Here is a 20,723-nt window from a genome sequence, read left to right on the forward strand (position 1 = left end):
ATACTAGTAGGTGTATAATTTCAACATTTTCATTCAGGGAAAGATACACTGAAACACTGGGGAAAAAATATTGCTCAGAACATAAAACCCTTTGGAAGGTTCTAATGTGTGTTATTAAGAGGATATTCAGCTGGGGAAAATAGGACTCTGGGAACATGGATATGCTCCCAAATGTAATCACATCAAGCATGAACTATATTAAGCATAATTACTACTCTTCATATGACCAATTTTTGACTGTACCCTATTTTTGAAAAAAGGTTGTTCAGGCATAAATTTTTTAAGTAAAAAAAAAAAAACTGCTTGATTTTACTTTTTTTTTCATACATAATTTTTTGGAAGGTCAATAGCCATGCTAGCAGCATCATTCAGTTGTTATGCCCAATAAAAAGACAAGAAAGAAAAAAGGTTGGATTTATGGAAATGGAGCAACAATTTAACTATTCTTACAAACAACTAACACAAATACCAAAAATACATAAAAATTTTAATTATCACGCCTAGCTGGTAAACGTGTTGTCTTACCATCAGAGTATGTTGTACTCTACTGTATTTACATTAACATACATGACTGTATTGCAACATTTTGGCTGTACAGGAAAGGGGAATGACTACAAAGTAACATTTACTTTTCATCTAATTTAAAAAGTTATTTGTTATCAGTAATTTGAAGCCAAACTGAAACCAAATATCCAATATTGTTGTATGCCCTACATTGAACGTGATGTGTCATTCTTGCAATCAGTCTCGAGGCCCCCCATCACTATTTGATTGCTATGTTAACATCCAGTGCATCCTCATTAACTTCTGTCACCTCTAGTCATTCTCTGTATTCTGTTCCTCTGTTCCTGTTATTTTCAGATAAGGAATCAATTTATTACAGTAAATACTATGTCAAATGCCTTGTGAAGAACACAGTGATAATTTGAAAAAAGAGCAAATGCCTTCCTCTGCTCTCCAGTCTTGATGGTTGCATCCTTGTGTTGTTTTACACAGATAATTGCTACATTTACGTGCACAAAATATTCAGTTTGAATGAACGTGATGTATACATGTTGAAACAATGTTCCTAAAACCTGAATAATACTAACATATCCCACATCTTAATCGGAAAATGCCACATTTGGAAAAAGGCCTAATTCAGAATACCCAAACCAAATATACAGTTTCCTTATACTGTATCAAACTAGGAATACTATCATATTCTGAGTAATAGTTAAATATTAGTGTTCATGATATCATATACTGTATAAGCAATATTTAAACATGTTTATGTCTGTTAAGCATCTCAATTTCAATTTCCTGAAGGGGATTTTTATTTTATTAATAACTATCCCACTGGGAACATTTCCATCTTTTACAATGGTGTTATGTCTCTCTGAAAGTCAGGAAGAACCCCACTAATACAATCCAACCACAGACAGGCTCAGCCAATGCTCTAGGCCTAATACTGATAATACACTCTAACCACATACTGGCTTAACCATGCCCTCAGGCCTAATACCACTATGAGACACTGTGAATGGAACACTTTTAGACGATGTCTGTAGGACAGCGTCAAGACTGTAAAACAGCTCACACAGCTGCTCCTAACTGACACTGAAGTGGGCACATGTACCCGAGAGAGGATTTATGAGGAATTATGAGCCCTGGGAACATCTGTAATTCTCTTAGTATTTAAGACGTACACAAGTATGCACATCGAAGGTTACAATATGTAAACATTTCAGGGAATTCTTTCGTATACCCTGTGATAACAAGGCATCCTTAAAGGGACAGTTTGACCCAAAATCAAAAATAAGTATTTTGCCCCTGTCCCTGTAGTGCTGTTTATTAGCCTAGATTGTTTTGTTGTGAGTTGGCAAGTGTTGGAGATATCGGCTGTAGAGATTTCTGCCTTCTCTTGAATATAATGAAACTGGATTGTGGCGTTCAAAGGGCCCAAAAGAAAAAAAGCATTTAAAAAGCTCAACAGCAATTTTTCTTTCCAGAAACACCTAATCACAGCTCAGAGGGAGGTGTACCTCTACTCATTGATGACAAGCTGGTGCTCAGGACAGCAAGACGTGTAAACATTAACGGCGCCCTCAGCTGGATGTAATGTTACCTAGTTCAGTGGTGCTGGGTAAGCAAGCATTAGATGTACACTGTCTTCTGTGCAGTGAAAACAATTAGCATTTGTAGTTCAGTAGAAAGAAAATAGTTCCAACATGAAACTGCTTATAACAAGGTCTATTTACTATCTTGAGTAACCAGGTCATGGTTTCTGGTAAGAGACATTGCTGTTGAGTTTTGTTAAATTATTGCATGGCACGCTGAGCTCCACAAATCGAGTGCCATCTAGTTTCATTATGCTGGAGAGAAGGCAGGCAACTCGACTGCCAATATTTTCAATACTTGGCAACTCAACTCAACCAAAAGCAATGTAGATTGAGAAATATCATTACAGGTGAAAGGTAAAATATTAACTTCTATTTTTGAGTGAACTGTCGCTTTAATGGGGGCACCGGCAGACTAAGAATAACCATTGAATCATATTGTAGCTCAAGCTTATATTATGCGATCCTCCAAGTGTTTTCAAGAGCAACATATGATTTCTGCAGTCATACTCAGTTCTACACATTGTGTAAATAATAGATTTCAGTCTGATTGTATTGTATTCTATAGTATTCTGTTCTATAGCCATTTACTTTCCTTAGTGTTACCATATACTGCAACCTATTAAATCACTCAAGGACACCTTAAAGTTTACAGTTAAAAACAAGTTGCAATGTATCACATACATGTAAAAACAAACAAAGCAGTACTATACAATAATAAGTTAATAAAATAACTTGGTATATATAATAATCATCAGTGCAAAATAAATGTGGGTGAAACCATTACAGAAACCATTTGATCAGACCAAATATGCCAGTTTGAAAAAATGTGTTCACAGGCGGGATTTGAAGGTGGAGAGAGAGTCGCTGTTGTGAATGTGTTGTGGGAGACAGAACCAAAGGCGGAGGGAAATGGCTCAAGGCTCTAGACCCCATGGCAGTCAAGCGGGCAGATGGTGAAGTGAAATGGATGGCAGAGGAGAATCTGGGAGTACGGGAGGGTGTGTAGAAATGAAGGAGTTCAGAAAGATACAAAAGGGCTAGCTTATGAAGGACCCTAAATGTGAGAAGCAGAATTCTGAAACTGATATATTTCACAGAGAGCCTATGATCTATAGGGGTGTATAAAAAAGCAAAGGTTACTTTCAAACACAACAATGTTACACTGTAGTGGGGTTGTTAGGGGGTTAACAGAGGCAGAATGGATCCCTTTGTGCCTTTGCTACCCAAGTATTCATTCAGCCGTGGATGGCCACTGCAGCAGGAGCACCATCAGCACTAATAGAGAACATGGGTAATAAACCCCTGCAGGGATGTTACTGCTTCTTACAACAATGTTTAACACATCTAACAGCTAGGGCACACCTGCTAATACAATTTAACTACATACTGGCTAAACCAAGGATTCAAAGCCCTGGCTGTCAGTCACGTCTTTACTCCAGCCTTCTTCTTGCACACCTCATATAATTAAGGGCTACGCATTTCCCTGACATCTTAATTGGACCAGGTGTGCATGGCTAGAACAAAAGTTTGCACAACGAACCTTTGAGGACAGCATTAGGAAAGTTTGGGCTCTGCAATTCAACATAAAAATGACTACTGAGTACAAAGACATAAAATGAATGTGTGAGAAATTTCCATTCGAGGCATTTTTTGCTTTTGTGAAAAATACAGAGGAGGGAGAAAGCAAAGTATTGAAACCTCCCTGAATTTTTTTTGTTCACTTTTGAATTGTCCTGGCATCATGCAAGCCACTGTAACTCTTGTTGAGTGACTAAACTCATAGGTAGCACTGGAAAGTAACACACATTGATTCTCAAGTTGAGTCGTTATTGAATTTCCTGATATTTCTTGTTATGCTGTTGAATGATACCTGCAATCATGTTCACCAGAAAGGTAGCTGGCTTTGAACATTGAAGAAACATGCTTTGGCTCCTCTATTTGTATTCTTCAGTATCAATGAATCAAAGAAAAACCTGAATATTTCAAAAATCTGACAAAAGCAGCCATATATTTATGTCTGCTTCAAACATAGCAAACAGCGAATAGCTACGTGGTGTATTCTTAAAATTAGAAATGTACCTTGATTGGTTTTTACTTGGCTCTCCCTTTAAACCTTACAATTAATTTAGGATACAAGACTTGAAATGATTACAGTACTATGTCATTTGAAGCCAAAACAATTATTTTTCTGTGAAAAAGAAAACAGACAGTTGGCACACAGCATTTAATGCAGTGCCTTTTTTAAATAACAGATCCCTGATTATATACTCTCATGGTCTAAGTGTGTGTGTTTTTTTTTCCCAGCACACCTTATTTTACTTTATTCATGATGTTATTATAATAAACCAAACATATACCATTTATTCAAACATACATGTCAAAGCATATGCAACGTTGCATATAGACAGATATTGATAATGAGTAAGTGCACTGTGTGTGTCTCTGAATATAAATAAAAATATGCATTTATGGTGCTTGTTCCAACTTACTGGCAAAAATGTGTGTTTGTGTGCATACCTTGAGATAGTCTCCATCTTGCAGTGAGAAGCTCTCAGCTTTCAGCCTGATTCCTTTGCCCTTTTCAGTAGTGATGTGGTAGATGCACTCGTGGTTGTTATCGTAGTTGGAGGGGAAGTTAGGAGAGAGCAGAACACCTTCTGGTCCGAGTGAGGAGGCTCCACACTCCGCTAAAGCAAGTAGAGAGTAAAGGGGGCAGGGACAGTGTGGATCAAAATAACAGTATTTCCACCTAATTATCTTTGAGCCGTCAGAATATCTGGGTTGGCTTATTGTGTGAAAAAAAAAGAGCGAGAGAGAGGAAAGGACTCACAACTCCACATAAAAAATTCAAATCTAGTGTAACCACAAGTCTCATTCAACTTTGCAGATATGATAACAATAATGATGATAATAATGAATCATACAGTATAACATAACTTTAAAGCACTTGTTTGAAATTTTCTTCAAATAAGATATTAAATAAATACAAAGATTTGGAACAGCAAAGCACATTCAAAAACAAAGCAATTAAACATAAACCGCAAAAGATTAGAATGAGGGCAAAATGAAAAACACTGCATAAAAGCAGGTCTGGATTAGTTTGTCGAGAAAAAAAGTGTTTCATAGAAATTATACAGAATTATCTAGCAGGTGCAGTGCCTATCAAAGTTTAGGAATTCAAATAAGTGGTACTTTGTGAGAATAGAGTTTTGTCATATGTAAATGAGGAGGGGAGAAAAGCAGGCTTTTAACTCCCACTGAGGACCACCGCTACTTGGAAGGGAGAAAGAGGAAATGGAAGTAATGAGACAGACAAGAGAGAAGCCGGTGTGAAACATTGTGGAAACTCACTGGGAAAGATGCAGTGTTTATCAAATCTGAACAAATGCAAAACAACAGTCTTGTCAATGTTCTGTAGTTTTTAAAGCAGATTAGGCTAGAAGATGAGAAGCATAGGATGCTACCAGCAATTCTCCCAAAAATCTTTTTAAAGTGAATACAGCAGAGAGGGAAAGAGGGAGTGAGAGATACAGGATAGTGAAGGGGGAGAAGAGGGGATGAAGAAGAAAATAAGGGAAGACAGCAGATGAGCTAAGAAAGAAAAGGCCTTGTGAAAATATGCAGAGAGAAATTAGAAGAGAGAAAAGGGGAGTAACAAAAGGCACGGTATTACCGTAACACCGTTCATACAGCAGCGAATGCCCTAATTACCCACCCAAGGACTGTCTAAATGCAGAGGGAGACGAGGAGAAACAGGAGGAGAGACAGAGGGCTACAGAGAGGGACATTTAAAAAGAGAGCGAGGGAGAAAGGTGAAGCCAGTGAACATTGCCAGCTGCTGTTGCTCAGTTTTTGTGTTAGTCAGGCCTGATCTCTTGACAGATAATGCCATTATAGCATTTTCGGTCTGCTCTTTTTGGGGCTTGAAAATTACCACCAGCCACCAGTCAGACTCTCATAAATTACCAGCAGCATCCAAGGAAACACTGGTACTCATCAAATTTCAGAAAATTACAACCTGCTAACAGCCAGATCCTGGTGAATAAAGCCAACTGTCAACCAGTCAAATAATAGTAAATTACCTTTGCGTCAGCAATAAAATACTGGCAAATTACAACCAGGGAAATGCTGATACTTTGCCTCCAGGCTTATTCATATGGTGAAAAAGTTAATTTGAAAGTTCTATTTTACAAGCTGCCAGTTATTTGCACAGAAGATAAACCCCTCCAATAAATATTGAAGGCAGAATTACTTTTGAAAAGGCTTATTACAACATCACTATATATAAGGCTGTGTAAAGAAAGGTCAACGAGTATAAACAATAATGTCCACATTCTAGACAACCACGTCTGAAACTATAGCCTGAATGTGTGTTTTGTGTGCTGTCATTCATTTTCACTGAGGCATTAGTCAGTGAGTTTGTCCGTCTACTTGACTGTCTTACCTATACATCGTGGCAGTATGTTGCTCCAGACTCGCCTGCCTCCACCCAAACAAGTGATCTTGCTGTCTCCCTCAAGTCGGTAGCCATGGAAACAAGTGAAGGCTAGCGAGTCACCAACTCGAAACCTGAATCCCATTCTCCTGCTGTATGCTGGCACGCCGGGATCCTCACATGGCTCTAAGTCATATTCTGTACATCCGAGAGACATATATAACATTGCTGAGGAGTCGTTATAAAAAGATTAAAGTAGTGTGACAGGTGAACGAACTGTGCAAATGTTGTTAAGTCACCAAATACAATGTCAATAGCAAGAAATAAATTACATTTCAAAACTTCAAACCTGAGACCATAATGTGCTACTCCTCCACCATGAATTAATTAATTAATAATCTGCAGTACTCACCAATGGCTGAATACAAGTGTTTTTTTCCACCCTTCTGAACTTGGGAGGAAGCAATAAATCCCAACCATGAATGTATAAAGAAAACCTGACAGATAGGTTCAAACCTATGAAAGTTGCTGGGTGGCGCATGAAGCCAAAATACTTCAACTGCTGCATGAAAAATTACCCACATGATTGGCACTGTACTGTGTGGCCCAAATGTTGAATCTATAGGGAAAATAAAGTCTTTTTGGGCATCATTTTTTGGCCACTACAAAAATTTGCTTCAACGACTCTAACATTTCCTTGGGGCCTGACCACAGCCTATTAGCTAATCGCAGGCCTATGGATAGCTAAAAAGCAGGTTAAGTCTATTCTGTCTACAGGGTTAGACTGTTTTGGGAATTATTTACCTGTCCGCTACATCCATGTTAATAAAATTCAGTTTCTGTTCAATGTTCTTACCTGAGAAAGTGATATTAAAGCCTTCATAACTCATGGAAAAATCTGAGATGAAACGCAGCTGAGCGCTGAAGTTCCCATAGAGGCCTGCTTTGACACTAGGGGGCAGAACTGAGCCAGTGAGTCGAGCCACTGGAACCTGGAAATTGCTGTCCTCACTGATAGAGAGGTAGTCATGGTTTTCCTCCAGATGAAAAGTGTGGAAAACCAGATGGACTCCTGAAAATCCATGGATGAATGGTTGAGTGGATAATTAGATGGATGTATAGATAAACAGAGTTAGTAAAAGATACATAATGGCAGCAAATGAACACAGATACCACACCAGAGACACATACGGCACAGCATACAGTGTAAATGCACAGCAATCTTCAACTTTTGAGGAAAAATATTCTATTTGAAAAAACAATATTTTTCAAGAAAATTAATGGCCGTTTCCATCATTTTTGTTAATGAGTGTTCTTACCTTTCCCATGAGACACCTCTATTGTCCAGGTGCAGTTGAGAGAATTGGGGTAGAAGTCAGGAAAGCCAGGGGACAGAATTGTCCCTGTCTTACCATAGACATAACCACCACAAAGGGCTACAGTGAGGAGGAGACACACAGAAAGGGGTGGCAAAGAAAGGAAGAATTTATTATTTTATCACTGTAAAAAACCTTTGCACTGAGTAAATGATAAAGATTTTAACAAATTTAAATATGACTCCCAGCGTTAACACCTACAAACAAAGGTACATTGTATGTGCAGTCAGGAGGTCACTGTATAATAGCAGATTTCTTTTTTGAAATTTCAACTTGTGGTTTATGGACAAGAATTAAACCACATTAAACCACAGAAGGTATACGCCCAGAATGATGTCAGTATTTGCTCTATGCTAAAAAAAAAAAAACTTTCCTCCCAATAATAAATAAATATAGGAAGGGGACATGAGACGAAACAGCTGTAGATTCAAGACAAATTACAAAGTAGTACAAAGTACAAAGATACAAAGTATCAGTGTTGAGAGGGTTGACCTAGTGGTAAATAAGTCTTTACCGTGTATTGTCTTATGTATACAATATTCAATTTCCAACTGATATCTTCATTTTGAGCAAATGGGTTTCCTATTCAATGTGCAATAACTGATTTTTTAGGCCGTTTGGGGACACCGGGAGCAAGTTGTGAACACAAGAGTGACAAAATATCACCTTAGTAAACAGTAGCTTATTTACACATCCAGCAGCAAAATTATTATTCATTTCGGTATCATATTTCTGATGACTTTAAGTCTAATATTCCAATAGGTTGAAATGTTATTAGTCCATTTAATGGGCGTCATCAGTGCGGGCGCATAGATTTGAGGTAGTATTATATTTCTTTATTGTTAGGCGGTGACTCAAGTGGCCATGGTAATTATGACGGGAGCAAAGAAAGGAAGTAAGGTGATGCAGTATAAAGGGTGATAAAATCCACACTGGGTGGAGGTCAGGGTGGACGGATTGGTTAAACAAACCCCAGGGTTTCCCCAAAGAGGCTGTTATTCACATCCCATGTGAAACCAAAAGTCAAAAGCTGACCTATTTTAACTGACGCCATATGTGTGACGTACTTGACTGACGTCACATAGGTAATGTAACATAACTAATGTACATTACTTAACTTAAGTAACAATCATACATATTTTAACCCAAACAGGAGTTTTTTTCCTAAACTTAATCCACTAGTTTTGGAAACTGCGACTATTTCATAACTTTGGATCTGCACCCTCTGGCCTGCTGATAGGTGCAGTTTGCCCCGTGTGAAGATTTAAAGTAGTTGTGATAAAAACTGATAATTGCCATTTAATGAGCCGATAACAGTTGAAACTGGTAGTTATTCACTCTCTTTTATAGCTGTATTTATAGTGTCAATGAATTTCTAATTCCTATTCCAAAGAGAAATATCTGTCTCTTTAGCTGCTAAATGCTACACTATATTCACCAGCTGGTCTCTGACTGTGTTTGTCTGCTGTTTGGTGCTGAGCAGGTAAAGTTCAGTGGATATCTAGAGCTGTTTCACTGACACTATGAGAGCAATGAGAGTGAACCAAAACAGTAAAGTTATGGGCCAGACAGCTAAACTATGAGCTGAAACTCAGTGAAAAGCTCCATGAAGCCAAGGAGAGCTGCAGATTAAGGTAATGATTCTCTGTGAATTCATCACTACAAGTAATGCCTCTCGCATTGTTGCAGTAGTTTTTCACAGTAATTTCATACAATGTTATTATAAAAAATATCAATTATATCTACTTCAAACAATGACACAAACCTTATCCTAACCTCACCTGAATTGTTGTTGTGGGGCTAAAATTAACAAAGGCATCAGAGAACATTTCATATAATAAATAGCTGATAATAGTGTGTCCACTTTAATATATTATCAAATATTCAAAGTTGTGACTGAGACACTTAATGTGGTTGTCTTTGTCCACAAGATACAGTAAATAACCGGCACTAAAACCTAATGTTGACCTTACTTGATTGTGGTACAGAGAAGAGTAGAACTTTTAAAGCAATAGAAAAACAAAAGGGCAAAGGCCAGCCATGCACTTAATGTAGAAACGAAAAGAAACAGAGCATGGAGAATGTGACAAAGAGAGAGTGGTTTCTTGTGAAAGAGTGAGGGATTGGTGTGTGTAAATGTGTGTGTGTGTGTGTGTGTGTGTGTGTGTGTTACCACATACCTAGTCTCCACACAGAGCCACACGACTGATATGAAACAGGGCAAACTCATTTGGGATGGAGTAGAGTGGAAAATACTATGGTAACGTAATGGAGAGTAAAAGAGGGCTTGCAGTCCATTACAGACTGTCGAACTAAGATAATATGTTGACTCTTTGTTTCTCTCTCGCTGCGCCTCCATCCCTTTCAGTTCTACTCTGCTCAGTTCAGTTACATTTAATTCAATTTAAGTGCTTGAAGGTGCTTGACTGGCATGAAAATAAAAAAGGAGTGTTTTTCTTGCCTATGAAACAAACATATCCCTGAATCAGAGACAGAAACATTTTTCTTTACTGCTGTTAAGTCCCTCCTGTCTCCTTGTTGAAGGTTTATACATATACTGGTGCACAAAAATCCCTTTTAGCTCCTAAAATAAATAGCGCGATGATTCATTTAGTAATTTGGGTAAAATGTATTGTTTTGACTTTTTGAAGACGGATGTTCTTGTATTCTTTATTCTGGAGCTATTCCAGTGTGTTTGCAAAACTGCTTTGTCTCCGCCTCTCCACCCTCTATCTCTCTGTCTATCAATGTCTTTCCATCCATCTCATAACGTATCATATTTCAACAGAGCTGGTATCGAGTTGAGTAGCTGTGATGAGAGCTGCTCTCCTCCTCTCCTTTCTCTCTAACAGGCTTGTGTGTGTTGTGGTAACTAGTTTTTTCACACTCCCATCAGGATTCAGCTAAAACTAGGACACTGTCTGACTAAATGACCCTTGTTGAGGGAGGCACGTGTGCGTCTGTGTGCACATACTGTATTGTTTCTGAGAGTGCACACTTCAGTGTATGTGAATGATCTGTGTGTGAGAAGACAGAGGCAGATTGTTAATGTATGTGTGTGAGAATGTGTGAGCTGCATAAAAATACAAGGAAAAGAAAAGAATAAGATAGAGAGAAAGACTATTCATGACTCTAACAAAGATTTGAGAGGCAAATCAAAGTGTGTCGGCCTTCAATGTGGAGAGCAGAAGCATGAGACTGAATGCTGAAAGAAAAGCAGATACAGAAAGATATGGCTTGTTTTTCAGACAGGGAAGAAGTAAATACTGAAAGACAGTGTACCAGACTTGAGCCATATCCCCATCCTCTTTCCTGCCTCCACGTTTTCTCTATCTTTAATTATCTCCCTCTTATAGGATGCCATGGCATTTTTTACCAAAAGGGATACTGTGACTTTGGTCACTTCTAACAAGTTGTTGTCTTGGCACCAACTGCAAGCTTTAAAATGTCACTGCGCCCCTTCAATATTCTCCCTGACACATAAAAGAGCAGCCAGTGTTCTGTATTATCTGTTTGGAGATTTAACTGACCTGCAGGAATAAGACGAGCAGTTTGGGTCCAACAGACACTGTGGCATTACTGAAAGGGAATGGTCTCTGCATGCCTGCGGGAGGACTGCATGTCATTTTCTTTTTTCTTTTAGACACAATATTGTCAAAATAATGAATTCCGGTGGCTGCGTAATGCAGTCAGTATGGCAAAAAAAGGTTGTCGCTTCCTGTTAAAATGTTAACTGCGCCTCTGAGACGGTACTGTAAATAAGATTATTGTCGTTAATGTGTGCACGCGCGCGTATGAGTTGCTTTGAGTATGGCTGTGGGAGTTTTTAAAAATGAGTTGCTGTCTCCTATAAATTGATGTGATGTGTCCAAGCAATTTCTCAGTGGACTTTGGAATTTTTTTTCTGTGTTTGTATGGGTTTGCTCCCACAGATCCAAAACAATGTAAATTCAGGTGAACTAGACAGGAAATTGTCAGTAAGTAAGGAAAAAAGTAACAAGTAACATAGCAGGCAAAGGCAATAATTATCAGATAATTTTAAAAAAATCAGTCAGGCTAAAACATATCTGACATATAATCTGGTTCCGTGATCTTCTCTGAAAGGAAACTATGATGTATTACATTCTAGCCGAGGCTTTCACATCGCTTTAGAAAGGTGCCATTCTGAAAAAGTGTGTCTTGTAATGTAACAACTGTCTCTTGAGATGGCATGCTTGGCTGAAAATTGAAAATGTCACAGTGGCCATTTAAGCCTGCTTATGTTATATGGCTGATACTGTGAGATAGATTGCCTCGGTATGAACTTGTTCCCAAGTTGAGACATCCTGACTTTGGATTTCAGATTGGATTCTTTTCAATCGGCAGATTGAATCAGACGGTGTGCATTCATCTCCCATGATAGCATGAGCTGTGGGCAAAAGCTGAATGAGAGCGGCCTGCGATGGTCAACGAGCATCTGTTTCAGTAGTGCCTGTTGACCCGCATAATATCACTGAGGCTGGATGTCCAACTTGGGCCATTGTGGTAGTGTGTGCTCATGAGTGGGGCACATTGTACAATTAACACTATGCCTGCCAGTTCCATTTAGTGAAACAGATAAAAGAGCAGAAGACTGGGAAATGAGTTACTAATAGGAACACCTGCACCAACTCCTTCTCTCCTCCAACTCTGACTCTCTGGCTCAACCTTCTTCTGGTCACATTGACCTACTCACTCCACTCCTGTTTTTATGTCCATGAAGATTGGGCCATGATGTTCAGGGCGATCCCAAACCAGCTAAGAGGGAAAATGAAGTGGACTATAAAACCCTTAAGCAGTAAGCACAGAATGATACAGATGTATCCCGCACCTTAGGCCATGTTGTTTAGTGATTTTATGTTGTATAATGCTTGGGCCTAATGTGTTTATTTGATCATGTAAAGTTATTTGATATGTTTGTATTGTGATATTTAAGCCTATAAACTAACTAACCACTGTCTGACACCTCAAATAGACACAACAAACACACAGCTGGCAGGCTGCAAAAGGGGATCCGCGAATAATTATTTACTGTGGACAATGCAGCTATGCTGTAGCTGAGGAACAGAGTGCACAGCTGCAGTACTGGTCACTCTTTGCCAGATTCTGCCAGTTTATTGCCAAGTGTAAACCTGCCTGACTACCATTTAAAGTGGCTTTCAACTGCATCATGACTTGTGTCTTATCTTTGTATTGGAGTTCAGTGTTACATGTGACTCAGAGCACAAAGTCATAGCTGTCTCACATTTTATAGTCCCCATCAGCAACTCATTTAAGTCAGAAGGAAATTCACTTAAAATAATATTCAAGGTTGATAAAAGAATATTCTTCTGCTAAACTACTGCATTTATTTTCAGCATTTTCAATGGTTCAGTGTTTCACGTATTAGGTGTGCAACAAGGAAGTTTCAAACCAAACATGCTGGGTGACTGGGGCCTTTTGTTCAGTTTGCATATGTCCCTCGTGCCTGTGAGAGTTTCCTTTGGATAATCCCAAGGCATGCGCTACGTTAACTGGCAATTTATATATATTTGGTAGCCCTGTGATGGAGTGAAGTCCTGAAGGGGTGGGAATTACCAGAGGCCCGACAAAATTATATTATCACAATACTTAGGTGACGATACAATATAATTGTGATTTTAAACATGTTTCCATATGCTGGCTATTGTGATAACATATATTGCACCATAGCGTGATTCATAACCCTTTTTTCAACAGCTGATTTTGTACCCAAATGTGCTTTATGTAATGAGATAAAGTTCGCAGTGTGTTCATCTCACTTTAGTCACTTTTAATGCAGCAAAATGTGGACTGAAAAAGCAAATAATTTTATTATTCTAGTGGGCTACCAAAAAGTTTAATTTGTAATTAATATAAAAAAACAGATACAATATTGCCACGCTATCCCTGCTCTAACACCCCCCCCCCCCCCCTCCCTCTGCTGCCCATGGTGTACTGACCAGCTTGACTCTGCATAGGATTGATAGATCTGAAGAAAAAAGCTACATGAATGTGGTCCAACAAACTGCAATGCCTATTTTTATGTTTCACTGTTTTCCAATGGATGATGCAATTTTATCTCATTCTGCAGTGCTGGATTAATTTCACTAATAACACACTCATATATACAGTATAAATATATATATAAATAAAATCTCAGAGGCTCCAAATTACCACAACAATAAGCTACTCTTTCGTTGCTGCAGTGTTGAGTTGCAGAAATTAAAACCATCATCTCTACAGCTTAAATAATCAATCAAATCGCTTGGTTTTTTTTTGTCCAAGATTAAATTCAGATCAAGAACACTTCATCTGCCAAGGGTGGATTTAGTATATTTACAAACCTCTTTTCAGCAGTTTTTTTGCTTGTGAGCAACCCTAGGGCTTTGTCCTCGGAGGAAAAGGAGCAAGGTAACCACAATGACCTCCGATGTTTGATTGCATTGGAAATTTCCAAATAGTTTTTCATTTTAATTGATAGATGTGTTAGTCTTACTGATTTTCCTGACTTTTTACTTGATGTGCAGACTTTTGCTGTTTCCTGTGTTTAATGATCTTCAAACTCCCTGTGACACGTGTTCCAGCAAGTGAGTGTGTTTCTCACACTATCGCATAATTCTCACTCTTAAATTGTTTTTGGAAAATAGTAAAAAAGGTTTCAGCCCACTCTCGGTCTTAAGAATGAGGGTAAAAAGTAAAGAAAGATTCTCACCATCACAACTGGGAAGAGCGTGACTCCACTGATGATTGTGCTCGCAAACAATTGGCTCCTGATCACTCAGTGTGTATCCTGGATCACATGTAAATGAAACACGGGAACTAATAGAAAAACTGCTGCCATGGCGACGACCATTGACTGGTATACCAGGATCAAGACAAGAGTCTGACTCCATTTTCACACCTGAGAATCACAGTAAGCAAGCACAATACCACAGAGTCAAGAGGGTGAGGGCACATGTGTGTGTGGGTAATTACACCTTTTCAAGCTGGTCTAAACATTGCTGCAGTGTATGAGTACCTGCAGGAAATTCACAGAGTGCCAAACATTTCTATCAGTGAGTCAATCAGCCTTACTTTCATATCTGATGCTGAATCCTGCTGCAGAGCGGCTGTTGTCTGTCGTGAACAACAGGAACAGGACGTTGGACGTGGAAATCAGGAAATGAGGTGCTTGGGTACCGTGGTATTCACCGATCAGGGGAGAGGAGGCTGAGGGGCCGTCCCTGATTTCCAGTGTGTCGTAGTTGACCTCAGTCTGAAACCTAGACAGACACACAGGAAGGAAAACAAAACACGCATGGCATACAAACTGATAACATTTATATAACTGGCATACATAATCTGTGTGCAGGCTACAGCAAACACAAGCTAATGTAATGTAACAAAGAGCTAACGACTGTTTGCAGTCAGAAGCAAATTATGTCAATAAACAGGGTGTTTATGCTGGAAGAGGGCTCCGCAGGAATGCTCAATCAAATCATGGTAAGCACAGAACATCAGACAAATGTCAATTATCAATGCAAACTCAAAAAAACAAAAGTGACTGACACTCACTCTACCAGACAACTGAAATAACTGAGCACTAAAACAGCAACATAACTACCTTGTGTAACTCACTGAACATCAGACCGACTTGTTGTTTCTCTCTTACTTCCTTCCTTTTCTACCTGTACTTCAACCTGAATAATTGACTTGCTGACTGACTGAGCAGTTACCCACAGTTTTGGCTGCGGGGTCCTGAGAACTGCTCGTTTCTTGAGAGTTCTGCTGGTTAGAATTTTAACCTTTAAATACAGATGAAACTGATTAAGAAAAATGGCATTCGCATGAATGCAATTAACTACCTTTTGAGATAGAGACAAAGAGTTGGGAACAGTTGACACACTTCAGTGCTATCACACTGCATCTGAACACCCAGCCAACTGAACAGTTAACCAGCCTCTGCACCAGACATTCACATGCAATGCAAAAGCTGAATCCTACACAAATGAAATGCCTCATAGGCGATAAAGATAACTTGGCCTTTACATCACTTCCCAAAAAGACAAATTTCAGCTTTAGCAATTTCAGGCTACACTGCATCTGCTTGTGGCTTGTTTACAGAGAAAAAAATCTGCAAAAAGTGAACATTAATTATTTACTGCAGCAGTAACTCACCAAGTACATTTATACCTGACTAACCTATGGTGCTACTGAAAGACTGACCAACTAATAGACTGACTAAATGAATAATGTACTAGCTGAAAACTGAAAAAATGACACACCTGCTTCATGACTCTGTTATCCAACTCATGACAATCTGACTGTATTTCTGAGTAACTGATGAGCAAAATTAAACAAACCTCTATACCTACTTAACAAAAAAATCCCTTACCTGTCAAAGTGTATCTTCACAGCATGGTCTGGCTGTGCCTCAATCACCCACTGACAGTTAAGAGAGTCTTTATAAAAGGAGGGCCAACCAGGAGACAGCAGCACACCAGTAGGAGCTGTGAGATGGCCTCCACATGGAGCTACGGGGAATAAAACACACAACCACAAAGCGAGGGGGAAAATTAATCACATTTTCTTGTAAGGGTGTTATGGCATTAGCACAATGCTCATTTCACATCGGGTTAGCAGATTCATCATCTGCTCAGTTTGTGTTAGCTCTCTAATCCTTTCTGAATTTCTAGAGTTCATACATAAACATTTACCTTCAGAAAATGTGATGGGGCAATCTTGTGCTACAGTAAACAAATTAGAGCTGCTCATGTTTGAAAAAGGGTAAAATAATTATAGCATGATAATTTATAGGGGAAATCAAGTATATTTATGTGTCAAATGATGCCAGAAAATGGCTCCTCATTTCCCTGCAACTCAGGGAACCGTGCAGAGCTGGCACATCTTGAAACTCATTTATAGCAAACATTTTATTGCTAAAATCTCAATCATGGCATGTTAAAATGCAAAATTAGCTTCAGCTAAGTTTAGTTTCCTCATCAATAAAAATACTCTAGAACTTTATGACGGCATAGTAACATCTTTGATGAAACTTTAGACCTAGAGTTCATGAACTGTTCATTATCCATTGCTCTTTCTACAGTTTGTAATTTCTGATGGCTTATCTTACACACTCTTGCCACTTCTTGTGTTCTCAAGAAGCTGATACCTTCGCCCTTTCCATTGCTCTCATGACTACAGACTTTCAGCAAACTAAAGAAAATTAGTTTTCTTTTACCCATTCACTGAATACTGAAGCTGCATGGATGGGATACACAAGAGAAGGTCATTCTAGAAATAAAACATAATTATCCTTCCCTGTCCAACGGGAGGGATAATATTTTCCCATACTCCATATTTAATAAGGTGACAACCCTATTCAATTGGATTGTCTCCTCCATCCCATTTATTAACAACAGCCAACATTTCATAATGTCATTTAGACAATACAATCAAGATGGAGGGGATACAAAAAAGACATACAGATACTCACAGGCCAGTGGATAACATTTGCCTTTAAAAAGTGTTGAAATAACAGCACATTCACTGTCCTTTAATTATTACTTCCACATATTAGCTTATCTGCATACTATGGATACATCTCTGTATACTGGAGTCTGCACATAATGAATGCATCTCCCTGAATTAGTTTCAGCACAACTTGTGCCAATCTCATTTCAGATTATTGTTGAGAGAGAAAGATGTGTGCAAACAGGCTGAATAAGTGTGGGGAGGCTGGAGGCTAAAGCAATTAGAGGAGGAAATGTATACAATTCTTAAGGTGTATAAGCACGCTTGAGCTGCTTTGTCACCTTAGATTCTGGCAAGTCGAACATTTTCAATGACTACCCATTGCTCATATTCACAGAGTAAACACATTGCATTTGTGTTTACCTTCACAGCGAGGTACAGCTGCAGACCAAACAACATTTCCATCCTGGATGATGCAAGTGACCTGATCAGACCCCTGGAAACAGAATACCAATGTATGACATTAACGTATGTTACTGTTTTTAACATGATATACGAACAGAAAAAAACTAAACTAGAACATAATTACAAGTAAACCAAAAAAAATTATTAACAGTCCCAAATTAAGAACAGGAGAGCATACAGTAAGTTGCATTTTGCAACAACTACTATGACAGATACCAATATGTACAGTGGCCAACAAGGTAAAGTGCACTACAACAGCCCAAAACATGAGACATGTGCTGCAGCTTCAGAAACAATTTCAATAAAACACATACAAAAAAACAGCAACAAAACAATAACAACAATGGAAACATGCTGCAAATGCAAAAATGTGCTTCAGAAACCCCAAAAATATTAACAGCAAATACAGAAACAATGCAATATCAGTAACAAACAAACCCAATATAAATGCCACAGAAAAACGCTGCATATCCATTCAATTCAACGGAAGATCTCCAGTGTATTTGACTCTGCATCATTTCTGTATTTGCAGCATGTTTGCTGATAATGCCTTTTGTTTAATCTTTCTGCAGCACTTTTTATTCATTTTCAGCACATTTCAGAAGTTGTATTTCTTTGGGATTATCACGTGTTTTTGAATTAGCATTGTTTCTGAAGTTGCAATGCATTTCCCCCACGCAGCAGCCTCCAGGGCTGAAAAATGTAGCCAACACAAAGTGCCACAAAGTGCCGCAAAGTGCCACAAAGAGCCGAAAACTGCAATAGCTTGAATGGCCACTTGAGGTCGGCGCAAGATGGTGACGGTAATAAAACCAATGAGTGACATCATGGTAGATACATCCATAATTATTAGAGACTGAGTATTCTCCTTATGGAACTTTTTTTAGGCTGGTGTAACATGTTTGCCAATGTCGACCACCTTACATAAATATGAATGCTGATAATGCTAATACTTCTTATACAAATATGTATTTAACTTGTTTAAATAATACCCTATTAAAGTAGATTTAGACAGATATTCGATTTTTACCTGTGTTCTAATGAATCCTTGATCACAGCGAAAAGCCACGGAGCTCCCGAGCTGAAACTGGTCACCGTACCTTTGACCGTTGACAGGAACTCCTGGATCATGACATTCATTCTGACCAAATGCTACAGAGAGACAATGAGAGAACAGTTAACATAGGAGCCAGCAGACAAAGAGCTAAATAAACTGTATGAAACAGACAAACTACTTTAGGAGTGAATGAGTGGAGAGAAAACTGTGACAGAAAAGAATGATAAAATGACACATTGAGCCAAGAGACTGTAGTATGGATATTTGGAACATTAGAGTTGCTCAAAATACATGTGAATATTTGATCATTTGATCATTTCAGCGTTTCCTGGTTTTCCAGCTTATTCCAATACCTGAAAATTGGTTCGACCAGAGAGGGAAAAAAGTTTGAAAGCCACGGCTGTATCACTGTCAGTAAATGTGACATCTCCACTGATATGGAAATATGGGAATGGAATTATCTTCACGTGGATTCAACCCTGTCATGTTTAGCTTATATCATCCCCATTCCAGAGATTAACCTGATCCCACCCAGAGCACACACCCAGTGATTGGACATGTCTCAGGTTGATTAGCTACTGATGGAAAGGAAATGAGAGCAGAGAGAGAGAAAGATAGAGAATAAAAAGGGAGAAATCAGTGCAAACACAAAACGAATACGCACATTAGATATATTGGCAGATGGATACAAACACATTTGCATGCACATGTACTCTAATGCACATGTAGAGCACACACATACTGTATATAAAGGCAAAGAGCAGAAACAGAAAAGCACCATGCATGCTTTAAAACAATGGGAGGCAGAAAAAGAGGAGAGAGATATATACATATATATGTGTAAACACACAAAATGACAATACAAAAAATTATATGTGTAAACTCATTTTTCATTTTTGAATGAAAAAGGAAAACAACAGAGAAGAAGCCTGAGTCAGAGTGAAAGGCAGATATCAGCATGATGGATTAGAAAATAAGGGAGAAAAATACAGAATAATAGGGTTGGGGTAGAGAGAGAGAGAAAGAGAGAGACGACCTCTAACTTTGACAGCAATATGTTGGAAATGTGGTGTAAAACCCCTCTGTCTTCAAGCGAGAGCAGAGCTTTGTACCAGCTACATGAGATTTTCTAAGGAAGGTGCTGTGAGTCATTTGTTTGTTTTTTTTTAAAACTTGTGTACAATTTTTCCTTGTTTCTTGGTTTCAAGTGAGTTTCAGTGTCAATTTGCAGTATTGTTACAGTACATGCTCAGACCAGTTCAGCAACAAACTGCACTTGACTGTGGCTATCACAGTCCATCAACAATACTTTAACATACTGGAGCAGAATTAAACAGGGTAAATAACTGTATTGTGGACTTTTATAGTTGTGCAAGAGGAAATAAGTTATTGTTATAAAAAAAAATCATAATATTTGTGGATAATAATATATGGGAACTATACATTTTTTTTAATTAGGTTATAGTGCTTTTTAAACACAGCAGACTCCAAATACAGAATTGATGTAATTTAATGAAGCTATAATTACACTGAAGAAAACCTTTAGACATTACCTTAACTATAAAGTAATAAATTAGTAACATTTATAATTTTCTATGTCAAAAGTTCATATCTGAGTCTCTCACATTATTCATATAAATACTGACATACCCACAGCAACACCAATTGATATTCATATATGCATTAAAATGTTAATAGACCAAATTACTGAAACAGCACAAAGATGCCTGATCATTCTCAAATCCCATCATTGAATTTGTGTGATCAACTTAAATTACATTTTCAAAAAAGTTTTATAATTAAAAACTAACTAAATT

At 38.3% G+C, this 20,723-nt stretch overlaps 1 protein-coding gene across 1 annotated transcript in view; it reads right to left on the reverse strand.

Moving 5' to 3' along the window:
* LOC121944114 (CUB and sushi domain-containing protein 1-like) overlaps positions 1-20,723 on the reverse strand; it is a 453,543-nt gene that overhangs the window by 138,415 nt on the left and 294,405 nt on the right. Inside the window, exons 16-24 of the mRNA XM_042487796.1 lie at positions 18,880-19,001; positions 17,808-17,880; positions 16,306-16,444; positions 15,006-15,193; positions 14,644-14,832; positions 7,857-7,973; positions 7,394-7,609; positions 6,547-6,735; positions 4,620-4,789 (exon numbers count right to left, since the gene is read on the reverse strand). Of these exons, the coding sequence (XP_042343730.1) occupies positions 4,620-4,789; positions 6,547-6,735; positions 7,394-7,609; positions 7,857-7,973; positions 14,644-14,832; positions 15,006-15,193; positions 16,306-16,444; positions 17,808-17,880; positions 18,880-19,001 (1,403 nt within the window). The remainder of the gene's footprint in view (positions 1-4,619; positions 4,790-6,546; positions 6,736-7,393; positions 7,610-7,856; positions 7,974-14,643; positions 14,833-15,005; positions 15,194-16,305; positions 16,445-17,807; positions 17,881-18,879; positions 19,002-20,723) is intronic.

Source organism: Plectropomus leopardus, chromosome 1, assembly GCF_008729295.1.
Source record: "Plectropomus leopardus isolate mb chromosome 1, YSFRI_Pleo_2.0, whole genome shotgun sequence".
NCBI lineage: Eukaryota > Metazoa > Chordata > Actinopteri > Perciformes > Serranidae > Plectropomus > Plectropomus leopardus.